Below are 16,387 nucleotides of genomic sequence, written 5' to 3'. Positions count from 1 at the left end.
ATTTGTTTTTGCATTTTCTTTCATTTTATTTTCTCTGTCGAGAAACATACAACAGGAGACAATTAAAAAAAAAAAAAAACAATTTGGAGGAAAAACTATTTTTTTTTTAAGAAAAAACAATTCGAAATAAGTGGAAATATCAAAAATGCAGTTCAAGAGTTCCTTTAATAATTAATTGTTTATCACACACGTCCATTTTTTACTTTTCATTACAATTTTGCCTTGGCTTTGTTTTTGAATGGCGCAATGAGAAAATGAGTGTGAAGAAGAATAAAAAAAATTAAAAAATTGACACAAACATGATTTCAGTGTCTAAACAACAAGGAAATTTTAAAAGAAATTGAGAAGAAAATTTTTCTTTCAAGTTTGAATGTCTAAACACGGTCTATAGAAGAGCTGGCAGAATATCGATAGTTTTGATTATTTTTTTTTTCAAAATTCAAAATCGATAGATTGTTTTGTCGCATTAAAAACCCCTAACCGAAAATCTATTTAAATGAATAGAATTACGCGGCTTTTCGGTTTTGCGGATGTAAGTCCGTAGTTACAAATACAAATTATTCAGAAAAGAAAATTGTATTTTTGTATCTTTTTATTACCAAAAAGTAATTGTTTTTGTCTGCTTTATATTTCTGTGGAGTACTTGAGCAAAATGTCAACAAAAGCATGTACATATGTACATGTTAGCTGTTTTTATTTCCAAATAATGGTGATGACAAATTAAAGAGCAGTACACATTGTCAGTTTTGAATGTCGATATCTTGCAGTTATCGATAACTATCCAAACGTCCAGCAACCACAAAACATTTTGTGGTTGCATGTGGTCTGTTCCAGAACTGCAAGAATCTACTAATTTTTACTATTTTTTCCGATAACATAAAGGAAAAAGTGTTATCGTAGTAAAAAATAGTAGCTTCTTGCAGGTTCTGGAACATACTCTTGTGTCAGACACTGAAAATAATACATGAAAATATTTTAGCTTTTAGGAGAGAGCGGAGGTGAAGGAGCTCCCTTTCTCTCTTCTTACCAATTAGCTCAAAATATTTTCATGAAAATTTTCGTAGTCTGGCACAAGACATAGCAATGATGAAAGACAAAAATGAACGGCCACACTAGCAAGCACCAACAAAGCTGTCATTCAAAACTGGCAATGTGTACTCAGCTTTACGATAATATCGATATCCATCGATTTTTTGAAATAAAATATCGAAAATAGTCTTGTGCCAGACTATGAAAATGTACATTGAAAACTCTTTGTCATTTTCTTTTAAAATTTCATTGACGTCCACACACTTATATGAAATTATATGATTTTTTTTTGTATAGCTGTTTTTGGAACCGCTCATGGCCCTATGGTCTAGGTTACTGTATTTGTCAAAAAAAAATTAAATATTTTTATACCCTACAGCACTATGTGGGGAGGGTATTATAAGTTGATTTTGCCCAAAAAGTTTGTAACGCATCGAAATAATGGTCGTAGACCCATACTTATATACCAAATGAATATCTCGACGAGCTGAGTCGATCTGGCTATGTGTGTCCGCCCGTCCGTCCGTCCGTCTGTCCATTCTAAATCTTGTAATCACGCTACAGGTCGCAATTTTGATCGGATCGTCGCCAAATTTTGGGTGTTGATGAGGGTCCCGGAGGGGAAGAAGCCTATTGATGTTGGTGATGGTCGGATAATAATTAGGGGTCGGAAAGGGAAAAAAACTTAGGTGGATAAAAAGACAACCTTTTTTTCCAAAGCGAATATCTTAGCTTCTATATGGGGTATACCAAAAGCAAAACCTGACTATGAAAGTAGAAAATATCACCTTTCTAATGATGTGAAGTAGGTGCTCGTAAGTGATCAAACAACGAAGATATCACAATAGTAGCAAATAAAACCCAAATTTTCATTTTTGCGATTTAATTATAATGACGAATATCACAGCTTTGGTTGGGGACTTTCCAAAAGCAAAGCCTGAGTATGAAAGTAGAATGTCCCATCTTTACAATGATGCAAACTAGGTCAGCGTAGGAGACCTACTAACGGAGATATCGCAATAGTCATGTATTACCTCATTTTTCCATTTTTTTTTGGAAATCACGCTACAGGTCGCAATTTTGATCGGATCGTCACGAAATTTCGAGGGTTAGTGGGGGTTTCACAGGAGAAAAAGCCTATTGATTTTGGTCATGGTCGGATAATATTTAGGGGTCGGAATGAGCAAAAAATTTATTTGGAGAAAAAGTCAACATTTTATTCCAAAGCAAATATCTCAGAGTCTATAAGGGGTATACAAAAAGCAAAACCTGGCGATGAAAGTAGAAAATATGACCTTTACATCGAGGTTGTCGCAGGTGGTCAAACAACGAAGATATCGCATTAGTCGCTAATATAACCCAATGCTAAGTTTACATTTACGAAATCCACTCGATTTCAACTGTCAAATCCATAGCTCAAACGTCAAATGAAATCTCATCTAGATTTCATTTGACGTTTAGCCTATGGATTTGACAGTTGAAATCGAGTGGATTTCGTAAATGTAAACCAAGCACAACTTTTCATTTTTGCGATTTTAATAATAATGACGGATATCACACCTTTGGTTGGGGACCTTCTAAAAGCAAAGCCTGACTAAGAAAGTAGAAAATCGCATATTTAAAATTATGCAAAGTAGGTTGGCGTGGGTGGTCAAATAATAGAGATATAGCAATAGTCGGTAATACATCCCATTTTTCATTTTTTCAGATCGCAATTTTGATTGGATCGTCACGAAATTTTGGGAGTTATTGGGGGTCCCACAGAGCAAGAAGCCTATTGATTTTGATGATGGTCGGATAATATTCGGGTATCGGAATGGGCAAACACCTATTTGGGAAAAGGTCAACGTTTTATTTCAAAGTCAATAGCTCTGTTTCTTTAAGAGGTATATCAAAAGCAAAACCTAGCAAGGAAAGTAGAAAATATCACCTTTACAACGATGTAAAGTTGGCTGTCGTAGGTGGTCAAACAACAGAGATATCGCTATAGTCAGCAATGCCTCCGATTTTCCGATTTTTTTGTAATCACGGTACATGTCGCAATTTTGATCGGATCGTCACGATTTTTTTGGGAGTTGATGCGGGTCCCACAGAGGAAGAATCCTATTAAGTTTGGTGATGGTCTGATAATATTCTGGAGTCGGAATAAGCAAAAAGCTTATGTGGAGAGAAGTCAACGTTTTTTTTCTATGCGAATATCTCCAGCGGTATTCCAAAAAGAAAGCGCGCCAATGGAAGAAGAAAATATCTCCTTTATATTGATGCAAAATATGTTGGTGTAAGTGGGCAAACAACAGAGATATCGCAAAAGTCAGTAATATATCCAATTTTTCCATTTTTTGTAATCACGCTACAGGTTGGAATTTTGATTGGATAGTCACGAAATTTTTGGGGGTTGATGGGGACCCACAGAGTAAGAAGCCTATTGATTTTGGTGATAGTCGGATAATAATTAGTGGTCGGAAGGGAAAAAAACTCATGTGGAGAGAAATTCAAAGTTTTATTCTTCGTGAATATATCGGTTTCTAATAGGGGTATTTCAACGGCAAAGCCTGTCAATGGAAGAAGAAAATATTACCTGTACATTTGTGTAAGGTAGATTGGCGAAGGTGGTCAAACAAGGGAGATACCACAATAGTTGGTGGTAATGCATCCAATTCTTCCATTTTTTGCAATCACGCTACAGGTCGCAATTTTGATCGGATGGTCACGAAATTTTAGTTGTTTATGGAGGTCCCAGAGAGAAAGAGGCATATTATGTTTGGTGGTAGTCGGATTATATTCCCTAAAAGAAATGTTTACCAGTGAACAGCTTATACACAGGGGTAGTGGTGTAGGGTATCACATGATCGGCCCCGTCCCGACTATAGCCTTTGCTCACTTGTTATTGTTTTACTTTGGTTAGTCCCGGTTCACACTAGAGCGATTGCAAAAATTGCATGACACTAGGCGTTTCTCGATCGAGTCCCTCACTACAGCAATTTCATGATATTACGCTACTACGGAACTCGATCTGGAGACGCATAATTTCATGAAAATTTTGCAATGAAATCGCTCTAGTGTGGACCGGGACTTAGAGAATTACGAATTGAAACACAAAGGATAATTTCAGATTACTGATTGTGTACAGTACCCATCACCCTTCATGCCAATAAACTCATTTTCACGTTAATAAAATTTTCATAATCTGGCATAAGGCTTATCTAAAGGCCTGCGTACATAAGCTGCTCTGCCTGATTGCCTTGCTTTTCTGCTTCATTTTTGACATAATAAAAATAAAAGAATAAAGAAGGCCGAGGAAATTTCGAACTGGGTTGCCCTTTTCTTTTTTATTCTTTTATCAGAAGTAAGCAAGGTAAGTAGGCAAGGCAGCTTATGTACGCAGGCCTTAAGTCTTATGCCAGACTATGAAAATTTTCATTGAAAGAGTTTTGCCATTTTCTTCCAAATATTCATTGACATCTACACACATATTTGAAATCATATGAAAATTTTGATATTTTCATTGCTTTGAGAGTTACGAATATAAACACAAAGAATAATTTCAGATTACAGAACCTTGTGTACAGAGTTTCACCCCCTTCACACCTCTTACCAACAAACTCGTTTTCACGTTAATGAAAATTTTCATAGTCTGACATAAGACTAATTTTGGAAATATCGATAGTTTGCCAGCTCTAGGCTCGCGTGTTTTCGGGATTTGACGGCGGCAATTTGAGCCGACAAAATCGACTGCGGTCTCTTAGTAAAAAAGAGCGGCACGCCGCCGATTTTCAGCCGACTCAGATAGAGAGCGATTTACGTAGCGCGTAAAAACGGTAAAAATCATTTTCATAAGAAATTAAAAAGTATTTTTGTTCAAAAAAAAAAGAAAAATACCTATGTATAAGAAATATGACTTCCAAAGGTTTTAAAATTAACTTCGTCTTGTCGAATGGAACAACATTTTATGGAGCTACGCTATGTTATTCTAAAATGGATTTTAATTTTGCATCATTTAAACGTTTTGTTCTTTCCAAACTGCCCGATGAGCTAAAGAATAAAGGCGAGCTACGTTTTTATTGGGTTGGTAAGTATGTATAAAGTTCAATATTAAACAAAAATCAGAAAGAAAGGATAATTTCGTTCATAATCAAATCAAATGTTGACTTTGGAATTGCTTTGCTGATGGTGATAGGCAATGAAAATGTGGTAATGCATTATTTTCTTGGGAGATGGAGTCGGTTTTTTTGACCCGAAAGTACAAACTAGATACTGAACCGAATTAATAAATTTGAATATAAAATTTAATGGGGGAATCCCATTCTTCGCAAATTTTATGCGTGGAAGCTCCGAAAATTACCTTGGCTTATCTCTCCTTTACCGAAAGTATGCAGAATTTTATGAAAAATTTACCTCATTTAGTGTTTTTCGCCCTGATTCCAACGACGTGTAACACTACTTTCTGGGGAAATGTATACTTCCCTAGATATGGGCGCCCTGAAGTTCCGAAAATTCCCTTGTTAAAGGCCGGCAAATTAGTGAAAATTTTCCAATTTAAGATAATATAAACATGCTATTAAGTCCAAATATGCCTTTACCTAACTGTATTCCATTATTTTTAGATACTCATGGTGATAAAATCGATATAGTCGATTCATATGATTACCACGCCCTTCTTGAAATGGCATGCTCTGAATTTTCCCAAGTATATGTTGGTCTAAAGACGTCTTCAATCACTCAAATGGAACTTCTACCACAACCGACACCAAAAATCCCTCGCCAACGAAATACTGATAGTGAAACCGAACAGCATAAATTTATTAAGATTACCTACAACTTGTTAAATGGAACAAAATTCACAAGATATTTTGACACTAGATATTTTGACAAATACAACATGTCGTCTTACCTACGCAACGATCTCAAACAGCTGCACAGTCATAAGCTACGTTATTATTGGATTGGTAAGTTCAAAATAGCAAGTGAATAAAGACATTTTTCAAATGTACTTGAAAATATTATTTTAAATAAAAACACTGACTTAGGGTCATTATTAGATGTTTTCTATTAGTATTAGATGGGTTGGAGAACTCAAAATAAACCAATTTGGAGGTATTAAAATCTTTCACATTAAAAGTTAATTAGAAAAGGAAATTTAATGTTCACTTCTAACTTTAAGTTAACCCGAGACGCTAAAAATCTGTTCGAAAAATCCAAATTATAACAAAAGAAGACTTATAATAATGGGTGTTAGATTTCAAACTTTGATTGATATTTGCTCTGTTCCAGAACCTGCAAGAATCTACTAATTTTTACTACGATAACAATTTTTCCTTTATGTTATCGGAAAAAGTAGTAAAAATTAGTAGATTCTTGCAGTTCTGGAACAGACCAATTATATAACAAAATACTTGGAACTTGTCGGGGTTCCTCTAAAGTGCTTTTTAAGAATAATACCGATATTATAATACGTTAATGACATTATTTTTCAATAAATATCTGAAATATCGTTAATGATAAAATTTCTCTAAAGTTCCCTTTAAAAATAATACCGATATTTTAATACGTTTATGAAATTATTTTGTTTGTAGAGGTGACAAAGAGAATATTAAAACAAAAAATGGCGAAAACCCATTAAAATTAACAAAAATAATAAATCCAATAAATATCTAAAATATCGTCAATGAGAAAATGTATCAGATATATTCGCTTATAGCTTGTCCCCCTCAAATGCTTCAATAAAGCTAATGACTTCGAAATTGAATATTAAAAATTGAATATCAATTCATTTGAATTTCCATATTCCGGAAAAATAAAAGAACCCGTATATCGTCTACAGAAAGGCCCAAAGCCGTAACCCACACACAAATCAAAATTCGTTTTTTATGGAATCTGATGCCTAAAGCTAAAGTACATGCTGTGGCAAAATTTCAAGCTTCTGCCTTAAAAAATAGTGAACATATTCAGGGAATGTCATTTCGGGTATTTGCAGGGCAATCATGAATATTTCCCTCGAAATTTTTTCTCACGGACAATAATTTAAAAGAGTGAAATTCTTTTTAAATCAATATTTTAAAACGTGGAAAACTACTAGAGTCACCTAATTATGGATTATTCTCGCCTAATCGACAAAAATATTCTTTTTTTGGACATAAATATGGAAAAAAATGCTGTGAAATTGGAGAAAGGGAACAAATTCGGCACGGAATTTTTATTCACGATTGCCCTGATTTTTTGTAATAAAGGATCCCAAAACCAAGCGTTTCCGCGGTCTCCATTTTATTACTTACTACCATTCGTACATGATTGGTAATACCCTCATAAGATTTATATTGTGACGAACAGTTTTCGTTTTTTAACGCTTTTTTTTGTTTCTCCTGTAAACGTATGGTGTTGTGGGTTACGGCTTTGGGCATTTCAGGTCACGTTATAAAGAATTTTCATATAATTTGCCATTTTCAACCAGCTGGCTTGAAAACACTAGCTTGTATAGTTGCCTTGATATAAAGGGAACTGAGGTTAAACCAAAAATAACCAAAACTTAGTAGAAATACATATGATACATTCTCATTGAACAAGAAAAACTCAGTGTTTTTGGACATAATTTGTGTTTCAGAACCTGCAAGATTTAATAGCACTTCATAAAATCATTTCCTTTTTGCGCATCTTTACCAAATTAGTCTTTCTACAATTAAAAAAAAAAACAATTATTTACCACACGATATTTTCTTCTTTAGATAGCCACGGTGAGGAAATTGATATTGTCGATCATAGCGATTATGAAGGATGTAAGGACGCGGCATCAGTGCCTCATATATACATTGTCCCTGCGAGTCCATCAACAATTGAAAAAGACAATCTCGCCACAACAATTAATAATACTACATCCAAAACAGTTAATTATACGGCTGTTGCGGGTCAGGTAACAAAAACTAATATTTCTCATGATGCCAATATCGTCCCTTCAAATTTAAAATGCGACTCATGCGTTATGAAACCTATTGTTGGGTTTCGTTACAAGTGTACTCAATGTCCCAACTATGATCACCTGATGATACTCAAACCCAATGTAGATGGTGAAAAGGCCAAAGATAGTGATCGTTACGAAAAATGTAGTCATGTTCATCAAAGTTTCTTAACTCATTTATATGACATGATGAATAATTTAGTTAAGGACTTTGGGAAAGTAGAAACCGCCGCGGCAGGTACTACTAAAATTCCAACAGAAAATATTATTCAAGACCCCAATTGCAAGATAACCATTGGATCTACTACATATACGGGAGGACAAAATGTCGATGGAATTTCTGTGAAGGAAGGAATAATTGAAGACAAAGTTATACATGAAACTTTGGCAACCAAGGAATCTGATGGTGTCATAGAACCAATTGATTGCGAACAAAAGGAAATGGCGACAGCAGTCACTGGAGGCAGCAGCACATCAAATAACAGAACTTATAGTGTCACTATCAATACTAAAATTGAAAAATGTATTGATCATGATTTAATTTTGAAAACGTTAGATGAAGCCTCAAATGCCGCAAATGCTAATGCATTTAAAAAGGCCCATGAGAAATTATTTGAAATTGTAAACAAAGTTATACATGCAACTCTTTCGGGTGAAATTGAGGGTAGTGTCGAGGTTACACGTCGATCTCCTGCTAATCTATGTGAACAGGGAAATACTTCTCATCGGGGCAATGATACATTAAAATCCATGAATGTTTCAAACACTACAACACATTCCTCCAAATCAACTGAAAATAATGGAGAGCCAAAGAAGAAGATAACGAGAATAATCTAAAAATAGTGTTTCGAAACCATTTTTAAAATTGAAAAATAATTCATCCCAGGCTATCACTACAACCTCTGCTAATGCCATAGCAACAACACCAACAACTTTAAATAATTTGAATGTTTTCAATTTCACTGCTAGCAAAACATGTGAAAAAGAAAGCGCCACCATATCTGTTTATCATACTGGTAAGTTGAAAAGCAGCATAACTTTTAAATACCCGTAATAAATAAAATCTTTATTTTAGATGTACATATCAATAATTCCGTACATCCCATGCTGATGACTGGCTAACTAAATTATTGGAAAGAGTTCATGGCAATATTCCCGATACTATTACGATAATTTCGGCCACTCAACGTAATAGTCGTTAATGTTTGATTCTTAGTTTAAAAGCAACAAATGAATTTTATGTTTATTTTAAAGTTTATAATTCAATCTCTCATATTATTATATCCAAGCCTTAAAGGCACTCTATATTACAGAATATAACTTAACCTATACTACTCTAGTCACTAAACTAGACCATAATATTAAAATAAAGTATTAAAAATAACAAAATATTGAAAAGCTTTTATGGGAATTTAAATGTAGCGAGTGGCAGTGGACATGCAGGGCATGTATTGGGTATCGTGTCATCAATTCGGGCCCAATATGAATTGAGGCTAAAACCTTTCGTTTGTTTGCCTTGCATGCTAGCGTTCTTCTCCCGAGTACCACATTCACACTGTATCTTTGTACTGCCTGCGCAACTGCATCAGTGAATACTTTTCATTCATGCTTGATAGGCACGTTGATATAGGGGTTCTCGCCTGTAACTTTGGACTTCCCTCGTTCTCTTTAGATTATGAAGAAATCTCCTGTGCTGATATACCGGTAAAATGTTCGTCTCCTCATGTTACATTCCTCAAGACGATATTATGACAGGTTTGAATATTCTTCCACAGCGTAGCACTAACATTAACATACCACACGGACGCCACATAGCTTACCACACTCTAGCCCATTATTTTGTAACAGGTCACTTTATATCGATGTAATTTAAAGCCATCCGGCCCATTAAAATTATATGCCTATTTCAGAACCTGCAAGAAGCTACTAATTTTTACTACGATAAAATTTTTTCCTTTATGATGTCGAAAAAATGGTAAAAATAGATTCATGCAGTTATGGAACTAACCAAAGATTAACCTAACAAAGGCCGAACAAAAAAAAAAAAAAAAAAAAAAAAAAAAAAAAACAAATACAACCCTATTCTGAATGCGTGGGAGATGGGAATTTTTTCCCATTTTGGTTTCTCGCCTCATTCTGAATGAAGTTCGAATTGGGAATTTGTTCCCATGAGAAAAAAGGTATGTATTCTCTATCTTGAATTGTGGAAGAATTTGGTGTCATTTTGTGAGGAAAATCTCAATCTAAAGCAGGTCGACGTAGTGGTTTTAAAACTTCAACATAACGAAATTATTACAAATATTTAAAACTGCATGTGTTTGCTTAGGGGTAGTTTACACTATCAGGTATGTGATGAAAATCGATTTCGATCTCAAAACGAGTCAAAACCGACTGTAGGTGTGATGCATGTACATTTTCCGACATCGAATTGTTTTCGATATCGGTTTCATATTCCATTTTGTTCTATGGAAAATTGATCAAAAAGACGTGTGATGCAATCCGATAATCGTTTATTTTTCTCGTTTTGAAAACGGTCATATTTTTGTGGTCGATTGAAAAACGATGTAATAAATTTGGTTAGATTTTTTATGAGAAAGAGTTTGAAATGTAAGAACGGGAATAAAAAGATAAATGAACATTTATTTTCCTTATTTTTGGAATATTTTGTTAACAAAATATTTGATATTTTGATAAAAAAGCACAGAACAAAAATCTACTTTTAACATCTGTGTTTTCTCCAAATTGGAAGATACCCGCTTATGTTATGTTGTTATGCGTTGTTTGTAGTTCTCATCATGTAATAGCACAAGAGTTTCCTCACTAAGCTCTCATATAGGCCAATTTAAATAAGAACACAAATTATTTTATTTTCCATTAAATTTTATTTCGGCATTTGCCTTCGCCACAACAAAAATTCTTTTATGTCGCTTTCAGCTGGAGATTCGGGATCACTAGTCCGTTTTTTGTATGTGGGAATTTAATGAAATTGAAACAACGTGGAATTGAAATCCGATGCGGTTCCCATCACATCTAAAAACAATTCACTCGTTTTGGGCAAATCGTTTTCATTGCAAATCGATTCGAAATTCATCACATACCTGTATATGTAAATGTCATCTGACACGAAATAAAAATCAAAGACCTAAAAACAACTAACCCCCAGTTTTTGTAAAAATATTTATTCTTCTCACACGAATTGTCAAATTTTGTAGACCGATTTACTCGCTTTAGCGCTATTGTAGAGCGCTGATTTTTAAATGAGGAATTCTTAACGATATATGGAACGGGAATACGAAAAATTAGATGTGTATGTCTTCTGGATGGATGCCTATGAATGCCTATATTATTACGAATATAGACGAACGAACAAAAATAAGTTACAAAAACAGGGGGTAAGACTAGACAAAATCCGTCTTGTATTTGGTTTGTCTTTTTACGTACTGAACTTTACTGAACATTGTTTCTTCAGTAATGTTTAGCAACATTTCAATTATACAATTGTCAAAACTTTACTGAAGAAAAAATGTTCAGTAAAGTTCAGTACGTAAAAAGACAAACCAATTGTTGTATTTATGTCTTTGTAAATATATTCCATATCTACCCACGGAGGCAATGTGGAGACGTAGTTTTTTACTTTTTGTTGGTGTGGACGCACAGAGTAAATCGCGTAAGGGAAATCTCCAATATTGCAAATATTAGCGAATATATAACGATGGTAAATTTCATGTCATATGACATTTACATATAGTGTAAACTACCCCTTGATAAAACCATAAAAATGTACTGTAAAATATCGACAACTTAAGGCCTCGTCACATTAGAGGATTTCTGGCTGGCTTAAGTCATCGGCTGGCATATTCGGCAAATGAACAAAAGGAAAATGGTAACATATGGTAACTATGTTATCATTTTCCTTTTGTTCATTTACGAATGTGCCAGCCGATGATGCCGACTTAACAAGCCATGCCGCCCGCTTATGTGACGAGGCCTTCACTTCCTCAACTGCGTATCTTTTTTGAGGATTGTAAACAAAATCACTTGTTGCTTTTGTGTTTACTAATTTTGAAGTTTTTGGAATTCAGGAAAAACAAGGGTTCTAGAGATTTTTTTCATTTAAATCTACCTCTTTACTTATACCATGACAATTGTATTTTTATTTATATATAATGCCTGTTCCTGCAAGATTCTACATATTTTTACTACGATAACAAGTGTTCCTTTATGGTATCGAAAAAATAGTAAAAAATGTATATTTTTGGAGTTCTGAAAGAGACCAATCAATAATTATGTTTTTTCTTACTTTTTTGACCGTCAAGGTTGAAACGCAATGAATTTTTCCAAGAAGAATTTGAATTAAACTCCGTACACACTAGAGCTTTTTTGCCGGGTTAACCTTCTTTATGAGGATTTAGTTGACGTATACCTAATGGAATTGACATTTGAAACCCAAACCCACTGGGTTAACCCGGTTATATGTAAACGGCCTATTAGGTTGTTTTTTTTTTCATTTATTCTTTTACCTTGCGTTTATACATGACGGGACAGTTGAATTCATCTATTGATTGTCAAAACCCAAAACTTGCCTGAGTTACGTAGGCGTCCCGACAACTGCAAAAACAGTTGTAAAATTATGAATGAAAATCATCGATTTATTTTTGTTTTCCGTTCACATATTTTATTATTGTTCATTTCCTTTTGTTTTCAACACATTTCAATTACTATTTCACTTATTTTTACAAAAAATGTCAAAAATTTGTAGCCCCTACTGTCTGTGAAAAAACGATGGACAGCTGGGAAGCAAGCGACAAATGTATGTATGTGTTAGTAAATCAGGGTTGTATTTGAAGACAATTTGTCTACTTGTTGTTGTTGATGTAACAGGTGGAATGTATCTTTCGTCTTGTTTCCCCTGAAAATTCATGAGAAGCTGATATGGATTAAAACAACATAAGAATGTTAATATTGGTAGTGACTATTATGTGTGGGAAGTGGTTGATGAGTAAGGTGTTATTGGTGTTATATGTGGGTTACTCCCCGTAACTTGCAGACAGTTGTGTATACATATTATAGTCGAAACTTCAATTTTTTCGAACTGACACTTGTATGTGTAACCCCCCGTTTACACATGCAAGTGGCAGTTCGAAAAACTCCAATACACTCACACATATTCACTGCCACACCAACTAACAACCTCACTGCCGACAAAATTTCCTTGTCAGTAATCAATGTAAGTGCTTTGAAAGTAACTTCAAATTTTTTCCGAACGTTTACACACGCAAGTGTCAGTTCGAAAAATTGAAGTTTCGACTATAATATGTATACACAACTGTCTGCAAGTTACTTGCATGTGTAAACGGGGGTAAACGTTCGGAAAAAAATTGAAGTTACTTTCAAAGTCCCAATTTACATTGGGCGAGTTTACTTGCGGCAATTGTCATTTTGTAGGAGAGAGAGGTGAGGCATATGGTTACCCTTTGCCTCTCAGCACCCTCTCTCACCAACAAACTGACAATTGCCGCAAGTAAACTCGCCTAATGTAAATTGGGACAAAGCACTTACATTGATTACTGACAAGGAAATTTTGTCGGCAGTGAGGTTGTTAGTTGGTGTGGCAGTGAATATGTGTGAGTGTATTGGTGTTTTTCGAACTGTCACTTGCATGTGTAAACGGGGGGTTATGGATGAGTTGTGTATGTGGATTGGTTGTATTTGTGTAAGGATGACGTGTGGGGTTAGTGGGTTGTGGAACTATTTTAGTCTGGTTGGATAGGAGGTTGGAGGAATGCCGCAACTTGTACTGGTCGGCACCACAGGACAATAGGGCGCAGGTCTATGGGCCGAGCTGAACAAGAGAACAAGTGCTTAGTATTGTGAGGTCCCCGTCTGCAATGCGGGCACAGGTCCTCAACACCTTGTATGATTCTGGCTTGGTAGGTATTGAGGATGGTAGACCAGCCAGATCGTAGTTGTGCCAGGATGGTTCTTGTGCATCTGGGTAGGGACTTCTCAGGAGGATGTTGCTGTAGGACACGGTTATGTTCATACCCTTCTACTGCTTGCTGGACTGCGCGGGTATAATTGGTCTTCATCGATGCTGCCAGTGACAGTCGGTCGATGTCCGATGGAATGACATCCTGGATGTCGGGGCTGTATCGCCGGATGTCCTTCCGGATGCGTCTAGGGGGTGAGTCCTGAACCACTTTATCGTGGTTGGGATGCGTTGGCTGATGACATGCCAGCAGGAACTGTCGAGAGAGCAACACATTATGTTGCTTCACTGACAACATCCTTGCCTCCTGATGTAGATGGTCCACACTCGACATATGGACACATCCGGTAGCGGCGCGAATGGCGTTATTCTGTGTAGTCTGCAGAGCTCTCCACCTTGTTTGTATTGCTTAAAAACGGCGTCCAGACTGGGGCAGCGTAGTTTAAAACTGAGCGACTGACTGCTTTGTATGTAGTCAGCAGGACCTCCTTGTCCTTACCCCAGGACGTGCCAGAGATGGCTTTTAGCACTTTGTTCCTCTTCTGAACTTTCGTTTTTATGGCGGCTGCATGTTTGGAGAAAGTGAGGAGGCTGTCGAAGACAACACCAAGAATTCTTGGGCTCCGGACAGTTGGTATCTCCAGATCTCCGACTTTGATGTTCAGGGACCTTCTCACCTCCTTGGTCCATGTTGTGAAGAGAGTTGCCGTTGATTTTGGCGGCGAAAGCTGTAAATGTCTATTCTGCAAAAACTGCGAGATGGTGTTGAGGTAGCAATTTATTTTTGCCTCCAGCGAGCGGATGTTGACCCCTGTTGCCATTATTGTGCAGTCGTCTGCATAAGTAACAAGTTTTACTCCTTCTGGAGGTGCAGGAAAATTGGCAACGTATGGATTAAAGAGCAGTGGGGAGATGACCCCACCCTAAGGTCCACCCATCTTAAGGCCGGCGTACATAAGCTGCCTCGCCTGGTTGCCTTGCTTTCCTACTTCATTTCTGACATAATATAAATAAAAGAATAAAAAAGGCCGAGCAAATTTCGGAGTGGGTTGCCCTTTTCTTTTTTATTCTTTTATCAGAAACAAGCAAGGTAAGCAGGCGAGGCAGCTATTCTTACGTATGTATTCCACATGAGCCTGCCTGCCGTTTAAATAATTACATAAGCAACGCTTGATTGTGTGAGGTAAAGTGGAATTAAGGATGTCGTCTAGAAGAATGGCGTGATCGACAGTATCGAAGGCCTTAGATAGATCCAGGGCCACGACAATTGTCCTATGGGCAGGTCTGCGGTGGTTTAGGCCATTCGCGATGTTGTTCACTACGCTTGTGAGGGCAGTGGTGGTGCTGTGTGCTTTCCGGAATCCAAGTTGGTGCTCTCTTGGGCAGTAGCAGAGACTCCAAAACCTTGGCTAGGGGTGAAAGTAGGGAGATCGGACGATAGGAATCTCCCCTCCTAGCACATTTGTCCGGTTTTGGAAGTGGAATAATTCTTGCCGTTTCCCATATCTCTGGTATCACTGTCGTGTTGATGGAAAGTGTCAGGATTTGCGCTTAAAACGCTTTTGCAGCGGGACCAATGTTTTTAAGCATGAGCATCGAGGTGCCATCGGGACCCACTGCCTTAGATGGTTTTGCTCTGGTTATCGCTGCACTGACTTCCTCCGAGGAAAAGAGGAGGGGAGCCTCAGTGGTGGTCTTTTTGCTCTCCTGAGGGCAGATCTTTTTGCCTTGTTCTGCACAGTGGGGTGTACGACAAACTATAGGCAGAACTTCAGTGCACACTTCTTGGCATCTGTTACATCAGCACCTCCGAAATTTACATACCCCGATTGTACTCTGGCACCAGTTAGATTCCTTATGGTGGCCCAGAGTTTATGTGAACCACCTTCACAGCTTTCAAGATGACTCAGCCATTTATCTCTTCGGTGCTGGTTCACCAAGTTATTTATTTCCTATGTGAGAGTGGGAATTGTGGGGTCATCTGGGCACGTCCGTCTTAACGCGTTGTTCTGCGAGACGTGCAGCTGGAGTAGGAAAACTGGTCCTCCAATGAGGGATTCTGCCTGCTGGGATGAAACGCCGCCCGGAGAATTATAGCTCTTAATGTTCTCTCTCCCTGTCTGGCACATTAGGGGGGCGGTAAAAGACTGATGGCATTGTCGATCTCATTCATGAAGCCATGCCAGTTGGCCTTCTTATAATTGATGAATGAGCTTTTCTCTCCGGCTCCACGAAGTCGCTAGGCTTCTCCACCGTTATGATAATCGGGATATGATCCGATGCCATAGTGATCCGGGTTTGCCAAGTTGTTAGAGACAGGAGCGGCGCAATGACGATTGAGATGTCAGGGGAGCTAGTGCAATGAGCCGTGATCCTGGTGGGGAAGTTATCATTTATGGGCGAGAATTTCGAGGAGTCAA

General features: G+C 36.9%; 1 protein-coding gene across 3 annotated transcripts in view; it reads left to right on the top strand.

Annotated features, from left to right (window-relative positions):
• Positions 1 to 16,387, top strand: part of LOC141393866 (uncharacterized) — an 84,642-nt gene that overhangs the window by 16,230 nt on the left and 52,025 nt on the right. The window contains exons 1-4 of one of the 3 annotated variants that reach the window (XM_073967455.1): positions 4,711 to 5,098; positions 5,634 to 5,975; positions 7,749 to 8,994; positions 9,054 to 9,367. The exons of 1 other annotated variant lie outside the window; for it this stretch is intronic. In XM_073967455.1, coding sequence (XP_073823556.1) covers positions 4,924 to 5,098; positions 5,634 to 5,975; positions 7,749 to 8,815 — 1,584 coding nt within the window. In that variant the 5' untranslated portion in view covers positions 4,711 to 4,923 and the 3' untranslated portion in view covers positions 8,816 to 8,994; positions 9,054 to 9,367. Of the gene's footprint in view, positions 1 to 4,710; positions 5,099 to 5,633; positions 5,976 to 7,748; positions 8,995 to 9,053; positions 9,368 to 16,387 lie in introns of those variants that run through there. One more of the 3 variants, XM_073967456.1, reaches the window with a different exon arrangement.

Source organism: Musca autumnalis, unplaced genomic scaffold (assembly GCF_047663935.1).
Source record: "Musca autumnalis isolate F117 unplaced genomic scaffold, ASM4766393v1 scaffold_2, whole genome shotgun sequence".
NCBI classification, from domain to species: Eukaryota; Metazoa; Arthropoda; class Insecta; order Diptera; family Muscidae; genus Musca; species Musca autumnalis.
The sequence above is the reverse complement of the archived record's forward strand: the minus strand, read 5'-3'. Positions and strand labels throughout refer to the sequence as shown.